The following is a 22,399-nucleotide window of genomic DNA, read 5'->3' on the forward strand; positions in this document are numbered from 1 at the left end:
TACTGGGGTGAGGAGGGGGGGCGGCGCTCGGCAGCGACTGCGTGCGGGCAGGGAAGGCCCGGGCGGGCGGGGGCCTGCGCCCCGCGGGCCGGGTGAGCAGCGGGGAGCCCTCCGGCCGCTCCGGTGGGTTTGCAGGGCCACTCTGAGCAGCGGTGTAAGCACCCAAAGGGTTGCTGCTTCCACCACCCTGTTTTCAGGAGCCGCCTCATTCAGGTCACGATTGACAAATGGCTCTTGGTCACTTCGCGTCAGAATAGTGCAACATATGTGGCTCAGTTAAATGCAGACTGCATTGCAGTCTGAAAAACGTGAGGTTCGGCGTTTTTCCCGTACCCCTCGGCCGGCAGAGTTACTGTGTGCTACACGCAGTTATGGACTGTAAGGACCTGCTTAAATTTAGGATCGTAGTCACTGTTCTGAAAATTGTAACTTTGTACTGCATCACAGTGTTGCAGAGAAAAATCTCTTAAGGACAAATAAGGAAGGTTCCATAGTTGTAGTGGTCACCTGCTTTGGGCTAGACGATGTCCAGAGATCCCTTCCAGCCTTGACAATTCTGTGATCTTGTGCATAGGATGAAACTGCTTCTAAGGTGGTGTTGTGAACACGTTTTTTAACACGTTTTTAACAATGCCCCGTTTAAAGGCAGTTAGTAGCGCATCCGTGGTTACTGATGACAGCGCTGGTCAGAAAAGGCAGTAAGAGGGAGAAGATTAAGTTTGCCTTCTGTTAAAAGAAGCGTAAAAGTTAGTGTTGTAGGAAAAAACTGCCCAGCTGGTAGGGAACTTGTAAGTTTATCAAGTACTGACACTTAATGAATGGAAAAACTGTGAGTCATTTAAGACTGCAATTTAATGTCCTGATAGTTATATGAGTTGAAATATATCTACAAATTAATTTCTACATCATTAGAATAGAATGTAGGACATTAGAATGAAACCTTCTGTTTAGAAGAGAATTGCTTGAAGTGTGCATGTGTATGCATAACAGTATTTAGTTTTTATTTGAAATTTTACTTTTTTTTTTTAACATTTTAATAGAAATATGGTCTGTGTTCTAGGTGCTGGAAAAACAACTCTTCTAAATTACATACTGACAGAACAGCATAATAAAAGAATAGCAGTTATTCTGAATGAATTTGGAGAAGGTATGTAAACGTGCAGAAATCTTTCTTTTTGCCACAAAATGACAAGTACATAAACCTGCTGGAAACCGAGACTGTTGTAATTTTAAATCCATTACTGAAATTATTAACATACCTCATAGTCTTCAGAAAGGCTGAAAGTATTTTTACTGGTTTTCATAAAGTAGTGACATGCATTAATCTATTTTGCACGTAAATGTAGGCCCTCAGAGTAAAGTAAATAAATACATCATCCTGTTGGAAGTGCGATACCTCCATTTGTCTCGCTCAGTTTCAAGCAAATGGAAATTGAAATAATATGTTGATAGATAATATTTTGTTAAATTTCCTTTCCTTTCAGCCATTTGCAAATCACAAATTATCCTGCACCAAGAAAATGGGGAGATGTGTGCTTGATGGCTGTGGTTCTTTGAACTCTTTGCTTTCAGAACTTTTAATTGCTCTAGCTGTAATTTCATATCTGTACCATAGTCAGAAGCTTACATTGTTTACAGTTTATAATGTGTTGGTGGGGGGGGCTCTTTGTTTGTTTTCATCAATAAAGATGTGTGTAGCTTTTCTTGTCACAGAGCCCAAAAGAAAATGTACAGACAGAGCCTTTATTTGATAGGGAGGCACAGGCTGGTGTCCCTTTCTTTTAGCAAAGTTTGTGGCATTTATGATATACCGTCATCCAGTGGGGTTTGATCTTTGTGGAATGAGCTTTGTCTTGGCTTTTAAATTTCTCATAAAATAGAAAATACAAATTTCTTAAGAACATGTCAGAAGTGTGGTCTCGGGAGAAAAGAAGGTAATCCACGTATCTCTCTCTTACAGGCATTGTCATGCAAGATAGTAGATTAAAAATATAGCACTACTTGTGTTTTCAGGAAGTGCCTTGGAGAAATCTCTGGCAATCAGTCAGGGTGGAGAACTCTATGAAGAATGGCTGGAGCTCAGAAATGGCTGCTTGTGCTGTTCAGTAAAGTGAGTACAAGTTCTGTGCAAGTTCTTCCGGTGGATATTGTGGGCAATTGAGGAAGGGAGAAGACATCCAGGATTTGGTTCCTGAAACTGATGGTAGAATTGATTGAGACTTGTTTTGTTGGATGAAACAATTGGAATTTGGAAGGTAGAAATTTATTTCCTATTGCTGCCTTTCTTGATTTGGACTTGGTGTCTTTCAGAAAAGTAATCTAAATACCATTTTATGCAGCATGGGGATGTTGTAGAGTAGGAATCTATCCCTCTATTGTTAATATAATGTGCTTCCATGTAGAGAGCTGAAGAGCCAGGTAGGCTGGAACTAGGACTCAGGTTTCCCAATTTCCTCACAAAGCACTTAGTCTGCTTCTTTAGTTGTACATTGGTTACTACTTCAATATGGTGTTCATCAATAAGGATGAATGGAAAACCTTTTGTGACCTAATGAAACACAGTATCCAAATCTGTAAGCTGATGGTCATGGTAAAAAGCAAGAGAGTATTTGTTCCTTTGACATTTTTTTTACCCTGTTTGTTGCACTGCTGAATTGTTTGTGCTAAGTTTGTAAATAAGGGTCATGGCCTGTTTGTCCTAAGAATTTGGGAGAACTGGTCTTATGCCTTAAATAGTAATAGGTAGTAAGTGGAAAACAGAAGGTCTTACTGGATTCTGTTGTTCTGGGGAAGGAATGCTGTCTTAAGAGAGGCATAAAAGTTTTATATACACTGGTTTTTTTATTGTTTTTATATGCTGTTTTATATGCTGCTGTGTTTTATATACAATGATTTCTTTTAAAAATGCTATACATTTCTGCTTTAGGCTGACTTAATCAGCTCTAATTTAAGTAAATGGCATGTTAATCTTGGTGTAGGTGAGGTAGAAAGGCAGGGCACCATGCTTCGCTTCTACCACCCCTTATTTCTGTAATATCAGCTGCCAAACCAAATAGTTCCATATCTACACAGCCCTACTGTCCTTTACAGGTTGTTCAGTGTTTGAAAACAAACCTGGTGGGATTAGGCAAATGCTATTTTTAGACTAAAATGAAGCAGAAAACTAAAATTTGCCTAATAATGTGCCAGCAGATAACTAAATTTTTGTTACAGACTGTAAGTCTGCAAGTGTCCTGTCTCAGAACTTTTGCTTTGATGATACCGACACTGTGTTCTGCATCAGAAGATACATTTAAATACATGCTTTAGCTTGTTTTCTCTGTTCTCAGGTTTAATTGTTTCTTCTTACAGGGACAATGGTGTGAAAGCAATTGAGAACCTGATGCAAAGGAGAGGAAAATTTGACTATATATTGTTAGAAACAACTGGTTTGGCAGATCCAGGTAGTTCACATTACAATTTTCATAACCATGATAATGATTCTGTTTTTATGAAGTGCTTATTTGCTCACCAGTTAGTTCACTTTGACAATTGTAATATAAAGTGGTGATTTGTCAGGCGCCTATGCTTTGGTGGTGGTAGAGACTCCAATGAAGTGATTCAAGGTGCAGATATGAGGTTGTGTTTGGTTGAGTTCTGTTTGCTGACCTTGGTCTAAATTGACTCTAAAACTTAGTAGAAATCCAGCTAAAACATATTTCCATTTAGAGAAGACACTGGGCTTAGCAAAGAGAAGCATACTCTGAAACTGGTAGTTTTCAATACACTTTTGATGTTCTACGTTCCTCCTTTTAAAGTCAAAATAGTTAGCATCTGTTGTGTTGTTACACTGGTTGTGATAGGCCTTATATTTTGTGAAGTTGTAAAATATACTGTGAAACAGACTAGTACATTCTTAAAGAGCAATAATAGATTTTACAAAATCCTTCTGTGTTCTTTAGTAGTATTTATTATAAAAAAGGTGTTTAAACTTGATCTCATGTTAGGAATAGCTATCCAAAACAGTTTTCTCTAAACCATCCACATTAAAAATCTGTTGTAGATGGAAAGGGAAGGAAATTTTTATCAGAAATTCAATTTTTTCCCCTTTAGGAGGCTGATGCTTTCCAGCTCAAAGCTAAATAGTTGTCATTATAAAGTAATTTTCTTCAAAAGACAGAACATTGATTTGGCCTCTGTTACACACAAATTCTGTTTGAGTCAAATTGGAAAACTATTAAGCTTTTTGGAAAAAAATCAATAGATACCAGAAAACGATTTCATGTTGTGCCCCCTGCTATATCTTGCCTGAGTAAGCACTAGAACAGCTGGCAGGTATTTGGGTTTGATACAGAGTGGTGTTTGAAGGACTGCATCATACCATTTCAGGTGGACAGTTTTAGGTGTTGGAATGACTTTAGTCACTGATCTTACTGTTAGCACTGCAAATAGAGTTTTTCTATGAAATACCTCAGTGTTGGTAGTTTACTGGAAAAATCTCAAATTTGCAACTGTATATATACTACACTTCTTAGGAGCTGTGGCGTCCATGTTTTGGGTTGATTCTGAGCTGGGAAGTGACATCTATCTTGATGGTAAGTGCAAGCTTATTTTCCTGTGTATTGGCATTTCATATCTGGATTTAGAGTAATGTATTCTTGGTGTTTTAAGGCAGGGTTTGAGAAAATGTGTGAAATGTATAAACTTGGTTTTCACACTGGCAGATTTGATCACAGAGGTGTCCCTGCTTATTCTGATGCTTGTTTATTTACTTGGGGAGGTGCTCAGTCTTGCAAAAGCCAGCAAAAGTTGTTTAATGCTTTTCTGAGGGATCAGGTATGGACAGCTGTTGGCAGTGATGTAAGGGGAAAATGTCATTAGCTAGATGTTATAAAACCTCATTTAGGAGTAATATTACAGCATGCTTTTTTTTCTTCTTTGTTCCTTCCTCCTGTTCTACTGAAATGCAGTGTTTCCTAAAGGGTTTCCTATTTTTCTGAATTCATAAATTGTCAAAACCTGGATGTTTCTGCCTTTTGTTTTCTGTTTTCTTCACCTATTGTACTTGTTGGCGCTAATATTTGCTGTGTTCTAACAAAAACCTGAGATTACTGAAAGATAAGTCATCACTATATGTAGTTAAAGGCAATATTTTTAATGTAGGAAAAAAATTTACTTTTTGGCTTAAAAAAATCCCCTACTAACATTTTGGTCAGTCTGTAAAATACCCATCTAACCAAGGAAGGAAACATTGAGTTCAATAAGAAGGAACTTCCTAAGTTTCTGCCAGAGACTCTCAAATTCCTGGTCAGTTACTATCAGAATGGCTGCATACATCAGTCAGTCCTTTAATTTGTCTCAGTATTCTGTAAAAGCATACCTCAGCCAGTTTCCTCTTGTGGAAGATGAGGCATCTACTTTGTAAGAATTTATCTCACCCAGTTCCGTAGACATTTTGCTACGACAGATAAGACAATAAATAAAAAAATACTTGGGTAACAAGTTTAATGTTCACATGCTTTCAGTGCTTCCAGTTTATTATAACTAGTTGTAAATGTGCTGATATTGTTACCTTTGTACAGGAGGGTTGCAAGTTGTTAAACTGTCAGCTGCATTTAGCACATTTCTATTCCACTTTAATGTTTTCTTTTAGGTATTGTGTCTGTTGTTGATGCAAAGCATGGATTGCAGGTAAGTTACTAGATTTGTTACATTGTTTAAAACTGCAGCATTAGAACAGCTATTGCAGTAATGTTCATGTGGATTAATTAATTTTAACAATAGCTGTAATTCTTAGATTGAATGAGGACGTATTTCATTATTACTGTCTTTTGGACGGGCACAAGGAAGTACTGATATTTGCAGGAATTCACATTCTTACAGACACAGCAACAGGTGTGACAAGAGATGCCAGGTTGCTAAGTACTTGGTTTCTTCTAGTTCTATCTCTTCACTCTGGAATGTTGCTTTTAATCCAAATAGGCATTTGAATTGCTATAAAAACAGTGGAGAAATTGGTCACTGGTCTGTGTTACTTGAAAGGAGAGGACTAAGAACAGATGTCTTACACCAGTGTGGTAACAAGTGAGTTAGGGCTCCGCCTGGGAAGGGGACTGATGTAATGGTAGCTCTGGCAGGGAGAAATGCGAGCACAAGTGTCCTGGTACTGCTTCACATTAAAATGTTATATGGAAGCAGACAAAAAGAGCAGGTATTAGAGTAATCTGTATATAAAGTATAATATAAGAACAGACATATAGAACAGTGAGCTTAGGTCAGCAAAGATTGTGATTAATTCAAATAGTTCAGCTTTTTTTTTCTTTATTTTCTTTTTTTTTTTTTTGTAATAGGTGGGTGTAAATATAACTATTTGCAACTTAATAACTTAGGAGGTTACTGCTTTGATTGGGTACTGATTTTGCAGGATTAAAAAAAAAGTGACCATATGAAAAAATGCCTTCATCATTATGAGAAATGCTGCTCACTTTTCAAATTTCAAAGGTTTATTAAACCTTAACAAAATACAACAAAAGGACTGAATAAAGAGAAAGACCTTGGGGGGAAAGGGGGACTATGGAGAGAACAGAAGATGTCCAAATGACAAATCACAATAAGGTAACTATACATTAATAGAACTTCTCTTACATACACATAATATTCATCCTTTAATTGCAGGAGCCAGCCACTACATTACCCATCTATAATAATCATATAGAAATTCCATACTGTGAAAGTGTTTGTAACATTTCTGCATTTACAATGGCTGCGAATGGCTCAGAGAACTGAAGAATAATGGTTTAAAAATAAGAGAGTAGTTCTTGCAGTGTAAGATTTTTTTTGTTTGCATTACATGGGTTTTTCCTGTCATTTGTGCTTATCTGATAGCTGATTTACCAAAAGGGTAAATCAGGTTAGCAGTCCTGTTCTCTCATCAATTTGGCTTGGGCTGGAACAGAACAAATAGAACCTCATAGCAATTGGGCAAGTTAAGTTCCTTGTGTTCTGCAATAACATTTGTGGAGAAGTTGGTAGAAGAGTAAGGTGAAGGGGGTGATTTGCCCTTCCAAGCAGTCATTGTCTTCTAAATCAGCTCAACTATCACAAGAAATCATATCATGTTTTAGGTCAACCCCTTTTCAGCTGGGTTCCCTCATATTAATTCAAATGTGTTTTATATTATATATTGCTTGCAAAAATGTTGTTCTGTTTATCTTTTTCTTCATGCAGTGCTGAAATATTGTCTTAGATGAAATATAATTGTGTTGCACACAGCAGCACTAAATTACTACTGAAAATGAGTTTTTAAAATGCTAGACTTTAAAGTAATATAAGAGAAACAACACAAAAAATGTTTTGAAACATTTAAATTTTCTATCTACATTACCTTTGGCACCTCAATGAAAACATACATAATCTAATCAGTAAACCTGTAAAACACTGACATCTACTCAGAATAGTAGGAACTTCATACTTTCTTAGTTGTGTACTAAGTAAACTTTGGTATAGAAGGACTTGCTAACTTGTTAAGTTCCTCTGATTGCGAAGCCTGACCTCAACAGCTGCTGATCATTCAAAGAACTTTGAAAGCCATACAGGTAATGGCATTGAGATAATGGGCAGCAATTTAAGTATGTCATGCTTCAAAGAACCAACCCATTGCAAGAAATGCTGACAAACATTCCCTGTGACCAACCATACCACCATCCCCATGTTAATTGATACCATGGGTTATCAATCTAACAGGTTTGGCACACAGCAATCTGAAATACTAATTTCATTAATCAAGGGTGAACAGTTGGACAGCTTGAAGTTGCAGTCTTCAAATTCCAGGACCTGACATCTGGACTACTGACGTTTGATCTTTTCAGGGCAACAAACCTAAACATTAATTGAATAGAATCAATACACAGAGGATTACAAAGAAGAGGTTAGAGGAGAGGTTCCTGAGAGTCATCTTGTTGTTATTATCTGCTTAGGTTGTGCACAATCAGGAAATTGTTTTGTTTCTTTTTACATGATAGACTCACAGTATGCAATAACCTATTTTTGCTTTTCTACAAGTAAAATACTGTTAGATGCCTGGTAATTCCAATAAAGAAGAATAGTTTTCTAGGTTTTTAAAAAGCTGTATATTTCCCATAACAATTGATTCCACTTTTAATTTGTTATTTCTGTAACTTGAAACTGAGATTTTAAAGTAATATTCCTGGTACATTTAGAGCTGATGAAGAAGTGCACAGGATTCCAACTTTCCTAGAGATTAAAGCATAAGTGGCAAGTTCTTACTAATATTACAGCACCAGTTTGAAGTTTTTCTGCCTCCAGATGTTTGTGACATTTCTATCCTAGAGATTACTACCTCCATGGCAGAGTGGGTGGAAAATAACTTGTAGCTAGATCTTTGCTGCTTCAGTGTAGTCTGTTGCTGTGCCTAAGTTAAATAAGTGTTTGTCTTGCTAAATGTTATGCTGCTGCTTGAGATGCAGGTATTTTCTTCCCTTTCACTAATTCTTCTGTGAAGACATCAGCTTGGGCAGACAAGTGGAGATGATACTGAAACTCCTGTAGCTTCTGATTTTGGACAGTCTTGCCAAAGAGCAGTGGTTTATTCATACAAACCTGGAAAAAGTTACCAGTTTTTACTATCAAAGTACAGTTTGTCTTGTACAGTCTTCCAGAGAAAAAGAGTGTGAAGTTGCTTATAAGAAATACTGTATTGCAAGCCTAGCCTGTGTTTTGTTAGTTAGTTGAGTTCACATTCATTTGTAAAATAACTAAGCCTTTGTTTTCTTCCAGATGTATTTTTTCATTGTTACTGTATGTTATGGTAACTTTTTTACTTCGTTGTAAAGCTGAAAAGTAATGAAATACAAAGTTTTCCAACTCTTTAGCATTCTAATAATAAAATCAATTAGAAGAGTTTGCTTTAAGCTAATTATAGATATCTGTAATGATGAATATATAAATGTACTTTTTCACTATCATTTAACAGAAAGATTCTAGATGCCATCTTCCTTAATACCTTGTCAAAAAACAGACCTCAACTGCATTTGATTTAGCTTTCTTTAATTGCAAGTAAATTTGAATTTAATTTGAATATGATTAATCCAATTATTTTAATTTTTGTTTAGCACTTGACAGAGGAGAAACCAGAAGGCCTTATTAATGAAGCATCTCGGTATGGATGTGGAAATTAATTTTATATATCAAGCTGGGAATTGCACTGTATAAAAGTTCATTGGAAATGGGTTCTTTTATAGGGCTTTTTTCTCCTGCTTTACTTAAACTGAGGTAGATTGGTGTAATGAGGCAAAATGTGGAAAAGTAACATCATGGTTCATTTGATCTTTCTGCTAAGAACGGACTCTTCTGTTTTAATAGTGATGGGATTTTATTTAAGTGAATGAGAAGCACCCTTGTTGGGGAAATTAAAAGTTTCGTGTTAGGCTCTCTCATGCTTGAAGCAGAACAGGAGATAGAAGAATACTTTTTAATAAATATGGAGGCACAATAATTAAGGGTTATTGTAACGGTTGAAGTCTTCATAAAGTAAAGAAATTTCAAGTATTGCATTAAAAGGATCACATAAGGATATAATCTCACTGGCAAATTGAGATTTGTAAAGTTGTTAAATCACTAAGCACTTTGGATTAGATGACATAAAAAATCCAAACAAATAAACAAAACAACCCTGAAATAAAAGAATCTAGCAAGCCTTGATTTGATCTGTTAAGGCACAGAAGAACATATTGAGAAGTCAGTAGTACTTTAATAATTCTCCATCATGTTCTAGTTTCTGCCTTACAGATAAAGTACTTGTTTGTTAGTGATGTCTTTCTCTCTTTTTTTTCTTAATACATAGGCAGGTTGCATTAGCTGATCTTATAATCATCAATAAAACAGATTTGGTTTCAGAAGAAGAATTGAATAAAGTCAGAACGTCTGTGAGGTATGAAACTTTTGGCATAACTGTAACACTACTTTCTCAAAAATTAATTTAAACACAGTTACTTCTTTACTGCTGTTAGAATAGAAATTAGATCTCATTAGATGGACAAAATTGATAAGCTTATAAGAGAAAAGAGACTGCCTCTTCTGAGAGATACTTCTATGTACTTACACAATTTTAGCATTTTGTCTATCTTGGTAAGATTCGATGTTGTTTACTAAGGACAGACCTTTCTCTTAAGCGTTTATGTTTTTACATTTCTGAGCAGCTGATGCCATTTTTTGAGAATTAGCAGAAGTGGAAAAAAATCTGCTGGTAAAGATGAGTTCACTAGCAAATGGAAAGATATATGGAGGAAGTCCCAAACAATTGTCATGGGAGCAGATGAATCAATGGTCTGAATCAAATTAATGATCGAAGACATTACTCTTTTCTATCAATACCATGATAAACCAAATTAAACATTAGCATTTTAAAATACTTTACAACTGTATTAGTTTTTTGAAATATGAAAATAAAAGTGCTTAGACTGAGCAGAGTGTATTGTGAATAGCTTTGGATAGGAAAATGCTGTTGTCACTGGTGGTATCTTGTTGTCAGAGCTCTTGAAGTTCCCCAGCTGTTAGTGGAAACCAAATATCTCAACCGATATCTGATAGTTATTTAACAAGCTGATAACAGAGTTGGGATGCTATTTCACATGATGCTGTCCATGGTTAAGATATTCAAATAATATATCACGGTTATATTTTCATCTAACTGATGATTTTTCTGTTTTATTTTAGGTCAATAAATGGACTTGTTAAAATTCTAGAAACACAAAGATCAAGGTATTAAATGGCCACTATTACTAGGTACTAGATCCTGCTTCTTTTGTGTCAGTTTAAAGTGTTCTATTAAATCAGTTTTATTAAAGGAAAATTATTGAATTAGAAATATTTAATCCAATATTTATTTTATGAATAAGCATCTAAAAATTTTTTTAGGAAGTAAAAATGTATTTCTAATTTATATTTTTCTTCATTAGTGTTCATGTCACAGAATACCAGAATGAGTGAGGTTGGAAGAGAGCACAGTGGGTCATCTTGTCCAACCCTCTTGCCAAGCAGGGTCATCCCAGAGCACATGGCACTGTAGGATTGTGTCCAGGTGGTTTTTGAATATCCCCCATGAAGGAGACCCCACAGCCTCTCTGGGCGATCTGTTCCAATCACCCACACAGTAAAGTACTTGCTCATGTTCAAGTGGGACTTACTGTGTGTTAGTTTCTGCCTGTTCCCTCTTGTCCTGTTGTCTGGCAGCACTGAGAGCCTGGTCCACCCTCCCTTCAGGTACTTCTGTACACTGAGAAGGTCCTCTCTCAGTCATCTTTTTGAGTCTGAATAGGCCCAGCTCCCTCAGCCTTTCCTCGTCAGTGAGGTGCTTCAGTCCTTTAAACATCTTTGTTGCCCTCCCCTGGACTCCCTCCAGGAGCTCCGTGTGTCCCTGTGCTGAGGAGCCCAGAACTGGGCACAGAACTCCAGGTACAGCCTTACTAGAGCTGACTGGAGGGGCAGGATTACCTTCACTGAACTGCAGGCAGTGCTCTTCCTAAGGCATCTCAGGACACCCTTGGCCTTCTTGGCCACTAAGATACACAGTCAACCAGCCTTGTGACTGAAGAGCAGTTTGCACAGCCATGTTTGGTTTTGAGCTAATAATTGGGTATGTGCACTACAGTGTTTTCCTTCAATTGTGTCACCCTAAATATTATTCTCATTGCTGCTGCAAATAAGTTGTTACTATAAAATGACCTTGAAAACAGGGGAAGGTAGTTACAAGAACAAAAAAAAAAAAAAAAATCATTGCACTGGTTTTTGTTATTTTTACTTGAAATTCTGACTCAGATTACTTCTTCAGTAAGGACTTAAATGGATTCTGTATTCCCAGGAGCATTAGGAGAGCAGTATATCTTCCAGACTGCTAGGACTGATTTGTGCACTTTTATATCAATTATTGGATTATTGTGATCAATGTTTGTAAAATAGAGGTTTTTGATTTAAGCAAATTTAAAGGGAAGGTAATAGTCATAATAAAGTATACTTGGCTTTTTAAAGTTATTGTCAAATGTAGTTGGAAATTGTAGAGAAAAATACTTGCTCTTGTTGGGTGATCATATAGGACCAATTTTGAAGAAGATACTGAACTACATTATTTGTGTTTTAAATGTCCATTAGGGGGAGATCCAACATGTGATCTCTTTGCATATTTTATGGTGTCTGATGCCAGCTCGCACTATGTTTTGGATATGAGATAAAGTGGGCCTCGGATTCAGTCCTCAATGACAACTCTTTGTTACTTGTAAATATTCTTCTGCAAATGTCACATACAGTCTCTTCCATTATTAAACATTCCAAATGTGAAATCAGCACAAAATTAATTTATTGGCATGTTATTTGAGGACATACCCTTTTTAAGAGGGGTTTGTCCCTCAAAAGCCCACATTTAAAAGGGAGGGTTACTATATGAATTTTTAGAACACTGCTGAGAACAACTGACACTGAGCTGATCATGAATTTTACACAGGAATTGTTTGTGTATTCCATTATAAGTCTTTCATCTTAGAAACTGCTTGGTACAACTACTGTTGAATGTAAAAGTTTGATGATTCTGGTTGTATTCCAGAGGTGGGATTTTTTTACCTGTCATGTTCTTTTTATTTAGCCCCATGTCATTAACTGTATCTGAAAAGCTGTCAGTTGCTATCAGCAGGGAAATCTGTAGTCTATATTGCTTTGTGAAGAAAAGTTTCTTATGCAAGTTTATAGGTAGCCATTCTTGTAAGCAGATATGATTGGTATGGCCTATTCTGTATGGCATTTTTTATTTGTCTATTTCAAATTGTAGAGTTGAAATTCCTAGTGGTAGTGCTTCCCTCATAAAGTTGTTTCAGTTTTGTTTGCTAACAGTGTGTCAGTATAAGCTACATGTATTCTGGGGGTTTGTGTCTGTATTGAGAGGCTCAAGGCTTCTTTTCCCCTTCATGGAAAATAATTTTTTATTCAGACATAATGAATAAGGGATTTTATCATACTTTTGGAAATACCTTGTATTTTACTGTAAAACAGAAAATTTTAAAAATTTTGCTTCTGTGCTTACATATTATTGTGTAACTAAACACAGCATTTTCTTGTAGAAGACAGTACCAACCACTGATACCCGAAAATAAGGCTAAGTATTAATGGCATTAGTCTTATAGACAAGAAAAGAAATATATGCTTCAGTAAACACCTTTAAAACCTGACATTTAAATACATGAAAAATACAAAGCTTTCTTTTTCTCCTCTCTTTAGAGTTGATCTCTCTAATGTCTTGGACCTACATGCTTTTGACAGTTTATCTGGAGTAAGGTATGGTGATAATTTTCTTCTCTTCTGTTAGAAAAAAATACTTGTGTATGAAACAGACACACTGAAATCCTGGCTCAAATTCTCTTAGAATTTCTAGTTTAGACTGTCCTGTCTAGACCAGGACAGTCACATTTTAAAAATTACTGCTTTATAAGTGGTAATATTAGATGGAATTATTTTCATCTTCAAATGCCTGCAAAAACCTTTTGACCTTATAAAGTTAAATGAGCCAGAGTTTGTGTGGTTGGTTGGGTTTTTCCCTAAAATGCAAGTTTTGGTTTAGTATCAGAGTAGATTTGTACACTTCTTTGGTTCTTTTAAAGCATTTCAAAATTTTTTCTCCTTTGTATTGTGATGAAATGGAGGTCTCTGTAGATTTCACACAAAAGAATGAGGGACTAAGGTTCCACAGCAAACGAAGGTTCTACGAATTCTGATAACTATGTTTGTCATTCTTTGGGTTTTTAAATGCTGAATGCATGATTCAACATCCTGGATGGGTGCAGGAGTAAAATGGGAAGGAAGGGGGAAAGGTCTTTCACACAATGAACAGAAAGACCTGAAGAACAGCAAAGGGAGTGAGGAGTACTGGAGCAGTCATAAAGTAAAGGAGGGAAAAGGAGGGTAATATCAGCTTAATTCTTCAGTAGGGAGAAATTGCAAGACATGCAAATTAGTAACATCTATTAGATAACGTGCTTGTGAGATTTCCCTCTGAACTGGTACAGTACTATTAAAATGATAGGATATGTCTTTTTTTGCTGGCGCTGGCTTTGTCTAATCAGTGAAATACTGTAGTGTTTGTTTCAAGATTTCTACCAATGGCAGCATCAGCAAAATACCAAACTAGGCATCCAAAACAAAGTTAAGGGAGGAAGGAGACTGGTATATCCTTTAGAGGCAATAGATAACTATTAGTTTGTAAGCCAGATCATAAATCCATATTTCGAGTTCTTATAATGGATCAGCTAACTGAATTGACTCATGCTGGAGCCACACAGCAGAGATAACGCAGTAAAAAGATGTGAACCAGAAACAGATTGTTCCTGTTAACAGCAGTTCACAGTTAGATCTGATTACTTGTAATATTAGGTGATGTTCTATGAAGTTTACTAGTTTGCTGCACTCCACAGATCTGAGAAAGTTCTTAAGAAACTGACAAAAAAAATCTTTATTGCTTTCCTCAATCTAGTGTTCTCTCTTACCTCACTCAGTTACTTTGAGCTTCTCAATATTTGGTATTAAAACAGAGGAAACACTCTAAAACGTCAGCATTTAAAGACAAATTCTAAATTACCAAGAAGATTGTAGACTGCTTAAATAAAGTTCAGCTTATGTTGTATGTTTGAACTCAGCACAGCAAAATTGCTTACCCTGTTTTTAGTTCCTAGACACAGAAATTCTTACATAAAATATTAGGGGTGGTTTCAGTGCCATCACCTGAGTAGAAAAACTTTGCATCCAACAGCACTTGAACACAAATACACATCAGTACATAAATAATTTGTTTTAATGGCACACTGCAGGAAGGATTTCTGTCAGCAGACAGATAAGTCATCTGTTTGGTGTGACTGTGTGATAGAACCTTGTAATCTGGATATACCCTGAAGTCACAGGAAACACATCATGAATTCTGGATTCTGTGAAGGGCAGTATGAGAATAAGATAGCAAAGCAAAGGAAGCAGGAGAAGTAGGAATGTGAAATATTGCTTCTGTAGCAGATAGTGCCTTTTTTCCCCACCATAAAGGCTTCTTAAAATTTTACCGTCATCAGGTTAGGAGGAGGGACTTCAATGGGCAATCTTCTCTGAAGTGGCAGAGGGCATCATAGTAACTTGTGCTACCGTATTTCTTCTCTGTGTGTTATTCACAATATACAGAAAAAACAGAAACAGTACAGAAGATAGTATTTGAAGAAATTTTGTGCTATCTCGATTAATTGAGACAGATGTGGATGTGAAATCTAAAGTTGCAATACAATTTTCCCACGAAAAGATGCAGTAAGACCCTAAATATTAGTTTACAAAAGAGGTTCCCAAGTGGAGCTTGAACTTAGGGTCTTACTGAGTAGAGAGTATCTGTTTTAAGTTAGCAGGAACACTGCATAGTAGAAGTGAGCTGTACAGCTGAGAAGTGGGAGCTGGTATACGGTATTTCAATTAGTGTTACAGATTTTGTTCTCTCAAGCAACAGCTTTGTACATTCTTTTCTTCTTGATTTTCAGATAATTGTAAAGTTTTTTAAAAAAGGGAACATCTAGTACCTTGATAAATTCTAGTGGTTTATTTTTTCTTGCTTCTTTTAATGATGTAGTTTGCCTTTTTTGCAGAAAGGAGTATCAAGGGTCTTGTGTTCATTGAAGTATAAATGTTTTCAATGCTGAAGATATTGGAAATCAGGACTATAATTCTCTTTATGTTTTAAAAAGCATAATTTTCTAAAACAACTATATCAAACAAATATAATTAAACATTTCTATTTTGAGATTAAAAAGTAATTAACTGTTGAAGCTTATTCTGAATATATAGTCTATCTTTGATATTTCAGCTTTGCTCTGCAATAGTGGAGTTTTTAAAATTTTGAAATAATGACATTTTGCCAATCCTACTCAAATGTGACATTTAACTTCACTTATTTTCAGTTTGCAGAAAAAGCTTGAGCATGTAAAGACAACACATGCACATCTAGATAAGGTAATTACCAAAAATACTGCTTTGGTGGTTTTGCAGCAACAGGGCTGTTCAATACTGCATGCTAATTTTGTTACCATTTCAGAAGGTTTCAGTTAGGGTGTAATGTGTTCTAAGGTATTTGGAAGATGACCTAGATTACACAAAAGGAATGTGCTTTATTGTAGATAGATTCTAAATGGGTATATTAAGTCTCACTGTTAAAAATAGCTTATAGGCTTCCAGTGCTCCAGTCAGTCATATCATTTGTTGATTCACATGGAGGGTATTAGTGAACCAATAGAACCACTTTTTTTTTTTAGGTATTTGCAGAAACAAGTCCTAAATTTGTAGCCAGTCTGTCCCATAGGTTTTCTATCCAAAACAAAATCTCTCTGGTTGAATTGTGGGTCACAGTCCTCGTTGGGGTGCCCCTAGGTGGGTGGAGTCTGCCCATAGGCCACGAGTCCCCTCAGAGGCTGCAAAAAAGTAAAACCTTCTATTTTTTAAGGTGTTTTGAAAAAGTGAGCTTTCTGCAGCAGGTTTCTATAATTACATTGAATTTTCAGGTTAAAATATGATGCATACAACGTGCCTGTGTTTTTATTTTTAAACTGCATAATTTAACTGTGAAGTTGCTAGTCTTGGAAACAGGAAAAGGCAATAATAATTTAATTTTGGAACTACAGATTAAATGCAAAATCAGTTCATGCTTAATTATAATTACAACGACAATACTGATAGTTTTTGTTTAATCAAAATTCTTAAATATGCTTAGTTATAGAATCTTAATAGATACCTAAAGTAGATGGAAATGTTAAGTAGAATCTTTCCTGAATGTTATGTCTTATAGTATCCTTGCGTGTATTATTAAGGAGATTATTGTTAGTTTTGTATTGTGTAGCAGACAGACATTCAACAGAATTCATTGTTAGTATCTGTGTTTAGTTTAACACCCACATATTTAAGATGATTGTTGAGACATTTGAGGCATAATGAGGGCAGAACACTTCACACAGAAGGCTGCAAGTCCTTGTTGTAAGACAAAGTGTGCTTATTATCTTTGTGTTGAAGGTCAGCAGAAACAAACTGCACTGTGCTTGGAGCGCAGTGAACTTCGGTCTGACGTGTTCTAGCTGCTCAGACTGTTAGCTCTTGGTTGTTTAGATAAGTTTACTTGGTCATTAGATGAACATTTGCTGCTTGTAGCTTTAATTTTTTTTTCCTTAATTTTAGACTAGTCATCAGAAGGTAGTCATTTGAAGGCATTACAGGAAGTGATTCTCTCTCTGTTCTTCCAAACCATTGAGCAGTTATAGTGACAAAAATAAGACATAATTTAGGCTTTAAATAAATTGTTAATTTTAAACTACATGTTTTATTTTCATATTTTCTTTTGGTAATTGATCCTGAGCAGTTAGTTGGCAATTGCTTTGGCACAAAACTTAACTTCAGACATCTTGATTTTCTGAATCTATTCTTACATAGTCTGTTTATAAACAGCTTTTTTTACAAGGCAAGTACAGATTGCCTTTTATGAAGACTATGTTGGTTATTTTTTGTCTGATAGTATTGTCATCAAGATCGGTAAGCCAAAAAATAGCATTGTTAACCATATTTGAAAGCTTGATCATAGTAGTCTCTACAGCAAAGAATTACATGGTAGCAGTTCAAGGCATTGTGTCTGCCCTATAAGTGCACACCCAAACAGAAACAAAAAGTAGAGCTTAATTTAGCAAATTAGAGCAGAACAGAAATAGAGATTTATTTTTTTTTAATTTGATGTTGTCGTATACTTGCCTTTTTATGAGGCCAAGTTATAAAGAACACTTTTTGAAATTACTGTTATGGGATGTATATTCAGTGTGGTAATAATAAGTGTATCTTGCCTTTTGCAGGCTATAATTACAGTAACATTTGAAGTTCCAGGAAATATAAAAGAAGAAAACTTAAATCTCTTTATTCAGGTAAGTAATGGATCACTGTCAACTCAAAAAATCATTGTAGCTTTTTATAGAAACTCTATGCCACTTTTATAGAAACTTTATGCCACTTTGTTTATGGATTCTTTTCATAGAATCTTCTATGGGAGAAGAATGTGAAAGATAAGACTGGATGCACCATGGATGTCATAAGACTGAAGGTTAGTCAGAAACTAACAGCTTCTTTTTTGTGTTTTTTTGTCTTTACACCTAAAAACTGCACTGTGCTGTGAGTTACAGACCTATCAAAGGTGCTGCTGTAGCGGAGCAGATGAAATGGAGAGTAGCAAGCTGTCATTCCATGAATGACTCAAAAAGAGATAGCTGGCAGAGGAGCAGACATTGATCCTACTTGTTTTCAATGGGGAGGGCAGATGTACAGTCCCCGAACATCAGTGGCAGGGTTAAAAATCAAGCCATAGTTAAAGCACTTTTAATTTTCTATCTCCATTGCTTTGAGAGATACTATTCATCTCACATATCTAGGATTGGGATATTGTAGAGTGGATCCTATAGATTGCTAGGTGTACTTAAAATTGTTGTCATAATATGCAGAAATTCAATTTGGCTTAACATAGGAATGCAATAGTAGTTGTGGTCTACAATTAACAACTTTTTACAGTATTGTCAGGCTGTGGTTTTAAAGATGCAGCTAATATGTATTCATCTTCATGGGCACTTCATATGTTCTTCAGATGCTTGGTTTGGAGAAGAGTAGAGGTGACAATTCAGGATCTGCTTTCATTTACCTTATACCAAGCAGCAAAGTAAATAATGAAAAAATAAGAATCCAGTCTATCATTTGTCTGGCTGTAAGAAATATAAGAGAGTAAAGCTCTGGTTTGTTTCCTGAGAACCCTTGACCATCACAGATAGAAAAATAATTATTCTAGTTTTATAGGAAGGAAAGTTGTTTTCTTGCTTTCTCAGCAACAAAATAAAAGTATCTTGGTCTTCTCCTTCCTGTCAAATAGAAGAGTAGCCACTGAAGCTGCCTGAAAAGCAGTAATGCCGTGTCAAGCGTGTTTTTGGTGTATTGAGCACTGGAATCAAAATAATCCTTTATGAGATGTGAAGCCTGTGATAAGATGTGTGTTGTCCCTCAGTCAGAGACAAATACCTCAAAGTAAATGAACCTCAGGCAACTAATTACAGAACAGGTTCCAAAGTTTGTTCCTTTTATATTTATGTTTTATCTGCAGTCATAACCCTTTTGGCAGTAATAGTCATAGAATTCCAACTAATAGTTCAAATGGAGACCTATTTTATGAAATATTTTAAACTCTTTCTTTCTTTAGGGAAGTGTCCTGGTTTAGGGCAAATTCTGGGAGGAACTTCCAGGAAGTATAAGACATGTTTTACAGAATGTGTTCCACTAAAATATTTTAGAACATTGTGCTATGAAGTGATGAGAACTGTTTTAATAGAGCTTTTGATATGTGAGTTAATGGACTCATGCTGACTATGATGTCTTCTAAATCTGTTGCTGGTTGTTCTACTTCGCAAATGTTTATTCCTTCTCAATAGTCAGAGATTCTGTTTCAGGAAAGTAAATATACTGATCATAAAAGCTTAATTGGACTAATCTGAACTCAGACATTTTTGTTCATTTTACGTCATTTTGTTGGCAGGCAGACTTTTATGGACTCCCATGTCAAACACCATATATGCATTCAAAGAGGCATAGTAGATGATGACATTTAATTTTTGCTTGGGCAGGCTAGGTACTGACAAATGAGGAACAGAAGGCAAAGTATGGTAAAATGTAATTCTTAGCCTTTAACAAAATAAGGAGATGTGAAAATGGATGTTATGAGTAGATGTGTTGTTTGATAATATATGGTTATTTTGACTAAAAAGTGCACAGGTGCCAGAAGTACTATTCCCTGCTTGAACTAGATTGAAAGTTTTGTTTCCCCTCTTACATATTTTATTTTAAAAGTTTTGTTTATATACCCTAACAGTTATTTTTCTGATAAGGGACTGGTATCTATTCAAGGCAAATCTCATCAAGTGATAGTCCAAGGTGTCCATGAGCTCTATGACCTAGAAGAGACTTCAGTAGCCTGGAAAGAAGGTGAAAAGAGAACAAACAGGCTGGTCCTAATTGGTAAGAGGAAATTACACATCTCCTTGTTTGAGTTTAAGAAGCTGTTTTTTTTCACAGACAGTCTCTCAGACTTGGCCAGTGAAAAGCAATCAGGCTAAGCTGGCCAGAATTAGTGCAGTGAGTTTGTTCAGCGTAACCCTCTTTTAAAGGCTTATCCATCAAAACCTCCTGAAGTTCAAAATTGCAGCTGAGAGAAACCTACGCTATCCCTATTAGTGCCACAAAAATCAAACCGAATCAAATCAATAAAATACTAAGCTTTCATAAATTATGTTGGCATATTTAATCTTGTTTCTAAAATCTGTAATTATAAATTGAATGATGGGAATAGTTTGAATGTTTGATCAAATATTTAAAAGTAACTGTAAGGAAGGTTATTATAGCTTTAAAATGTTTAAAATCAGTTTTATTTCTGAAAAGCTTGCAGTACCGAGGTTCTATATTTCTATTTTGTGTTTATTTGTTTGCTGTGTAAAGTGTTTTATTACCAAAAATAACCTACTTTTTTCCCTTTCCCTTATTTGTGCTTGAAGTCTATTGTTGCCTTAATTTTAATACTGCTGTTCTCACTGATTGATATAATAAACACTTATGTTAGAAGAAGCTACTTGTATGTGGTTTTTTGTAATGTGCTGTAAAATACAGTTAGATATTTTATTTCTCTTTACAGGCAGGAGCCTGGATAAGGAGATCATCAAAGAAGTATTCATAGCCACTGTGAGAGAAGAACGAGGAAACAGTTGACATAAAACTTTAAAAAAGATTAAATGTCTGTTTTAATCCTGCAAGGATTTTATAGCAGAAAAGACTGAATGGCATGGACTATAGTAGATTCTATATCCTCTTGCAGTTTATGCAACAGTTGAACCCTGAAGTCTTCCTAAGAATTCCAGCTGACCTACTGCTTTAAGATTAGCTCTTATGGTCTAGAATCAAACACAATTCTCCTATTTTGGATTTGGCTGAAGCTGTGTCAGCAACATCATGTAACTGTGCAGAAATGGAGACAGGCAAAAGGCTGTTATGTTCCCTGTGAAGCGTTACTGTAGGGGTATGGGAAACATGTTTGAAGCTTAGTGCTTTCTCTTGCTAACTCTCTTCCACTGGGAATGAAGCAATAGTGATTATTGCCAGTGATATAATCACAGTACAAAATGTTTAGTGTTTACTATTAAACTGTCTTCCATCTCTTTCCACTTGCTTTGTGATTTTTGAGTGTATGCACCCATCCCAGGTACTGTTCTAGCTGTAAACCTGTTGTGTAATGAAACTAAAAATACACAGGTAGCAGAGGCACAAGATCACATGGAGTAAATACTGTCTACACAAAAGCTGTGCATGCAGTGTTTGGTCACATAGTCAGCAGTTTGAAAGAGGTAGCTGAACTCTTCAGTCTTCTAGGCCATCACCCTGCCAGTTCAGGATTTAGGGAACTGGGGACTGCACCTTTCCACTGTGTTCAGGCTGCTCTACATGATTTCTAATGAGGTTCTGTGACACTACTTTGAAAACCTAGTCTGAAGCTTTTATCTCCCTGCTCATTACAATTTAGAGTTCAACTTCTTGTCCTGTACATTCTCCCGTATTCTTTGTTCACCTCTTATCTTTAGAGGGATATATTGACTTTCACATGTGTGAAAGCAAAATGAGTCAATGCAGGAAAATAATGTAGAATTAAAAATGTTTGCAAACAAAATTCTAGGACATGCAGTTCTGAAGGATGGACTTTTAGCTATAGTGCTTGCTGTGGGTGCTTGGTGATGTGTCTGAATAAGCAGAAACTTGTTTTCACTACTAGGGTGGTATTACTTGTCTCACACCTAGCATTAAAAAGAAAAGAAAGAGGGCCATTCCCTCAGCCACTCCTTTAGGCAGTATCAGCAATCTTAATTTTTTCACTTTGCTTCTACTGCAATATATGAGTTTGGAATTTGTTTTTAAAAGAGCTGAGGATGAAGATATTAATCTTTCACTGCCCGGAGCTGGTGTCTCAATTGATTAAAATACTTAAATAATGTATCTCAGCTAAGATAGAACTCCTTACTCACCCAGTAGATACATCAGCAGGCATGACTTCATTCCTTGCATTAGAAGTAGCTTTAGATAGCTTGAAGTAGTTTTCAGAACTTATTTTTTTCTCTGAAGCAAGGTATAAAGAGAGAACAATCTGCTTACATACACAATGTTGCTTTCTGTTTAGCAGACCTTGGTGGCATTTGAGTGAACTGGTATAGCTGAGTGACACTGTTTCCCTTAGCAGTTAGAACTCTTCATTTTTAAAACTAGTAAATGTTCTGTTTTGGACTGCATAAATGACACA

The 22,399-nt window shown here is 35.9% G+C and overlaps 2 protein-coding genes across 2 annotated transcripts in view; both read left to right on the plus strand.

The window, feature by feature from the left end:
- LOC115948655 (COBW domain-containing protein 1-like) overlaps window positions 1-2,114 on the plus strand; it is a 3,010-nt gene extending 896 nt beyond the window's left edge. Inside the window, exons 2-3 of the mRNA XM_031062772.1 lie at window positions 1,061-1,147; window positions 2,014-2,114. Coding sequence (XP_030918632.1) covers window positions 1,061-1,147; window positions 2,014-2,114 — 188 coding nt within the window. The remainder of the gene's footprint in view (window positions 1-1,060; window positions 1,148-2,013) is intronic.
- On the plus strand, window positions 1,060-21,275 carry CBWD1 (COBW domain containing 1). The gene is made up of 14 exons (XM_014309885.2): window positions 1,060-1,147; window positions 1,961-2,110; window positions 3,352-3,443; window positions 4,515-4,574; window positions 5,633-5,670; window positions 9,111-9,157; window positions 9,842-9,928; window positions 10,714-10,758; window positions 13,261-13,317; window positions 15,960-16,011; window positions 17,886-17,954; window positions 18,065-18,130; window positions 19,950-20,079; window positions 20,750-21,275. The coding sequence occupies exons 3-14, from the start codon at window positions 3,383-3,385 to the stop codon at window positions 20,821-20,823; spliced, it is 786 nt and encodes a 261-aa protein (XP_014165360.1). The 5' UTR covers window positions 1,060-1,147; window positions 1,961-2,110; window positions 3,352-3,382; the 3' UTR covers window positions 20,824-21,275.
- The last annotated feature ends 1,124 nt before the right edge of the window (window positions 21,276-22,399 follow it).

Source organism: Geospiza fortis, unplaced genomic scaffold (genome assembly GCF_000277835.1).
Source record: "Geospiza fortis unplaced genomic scaffold, GeoFor_1.0 scaffold456, whole genome shotgun sequence".
In the NCBI taxonomy this organism is placed as follows: Eukaryota; Metazoa; Chordata; class Aves; order Passeriformes; family Thraupidae; genus Geospiza; species Geospiza fortis.

Coding starts and splice junctions, on each gene's coding strand:
- CBWD1 (XM_014309885.2), top strand. CDS start 3,383: ATGCAAAGGAGAGGAAAATTTGACTATATATTGTTAGAAACAACTGGT. Junction 10,759..13,260: donor CTAGAAACACAAAGATCAAG/GTATTAAATGGC, acceptor TCCTCTCTTTAG/AGTTGATCTCTCTAATGTCT. Junction 13,318..15,959: donor GACAGTTTATCTGGAGTAAG/GTATGGTGATAA, acceptor ACTTATTTTCAG/TTTGCAGAAAAAGCTTGAGC.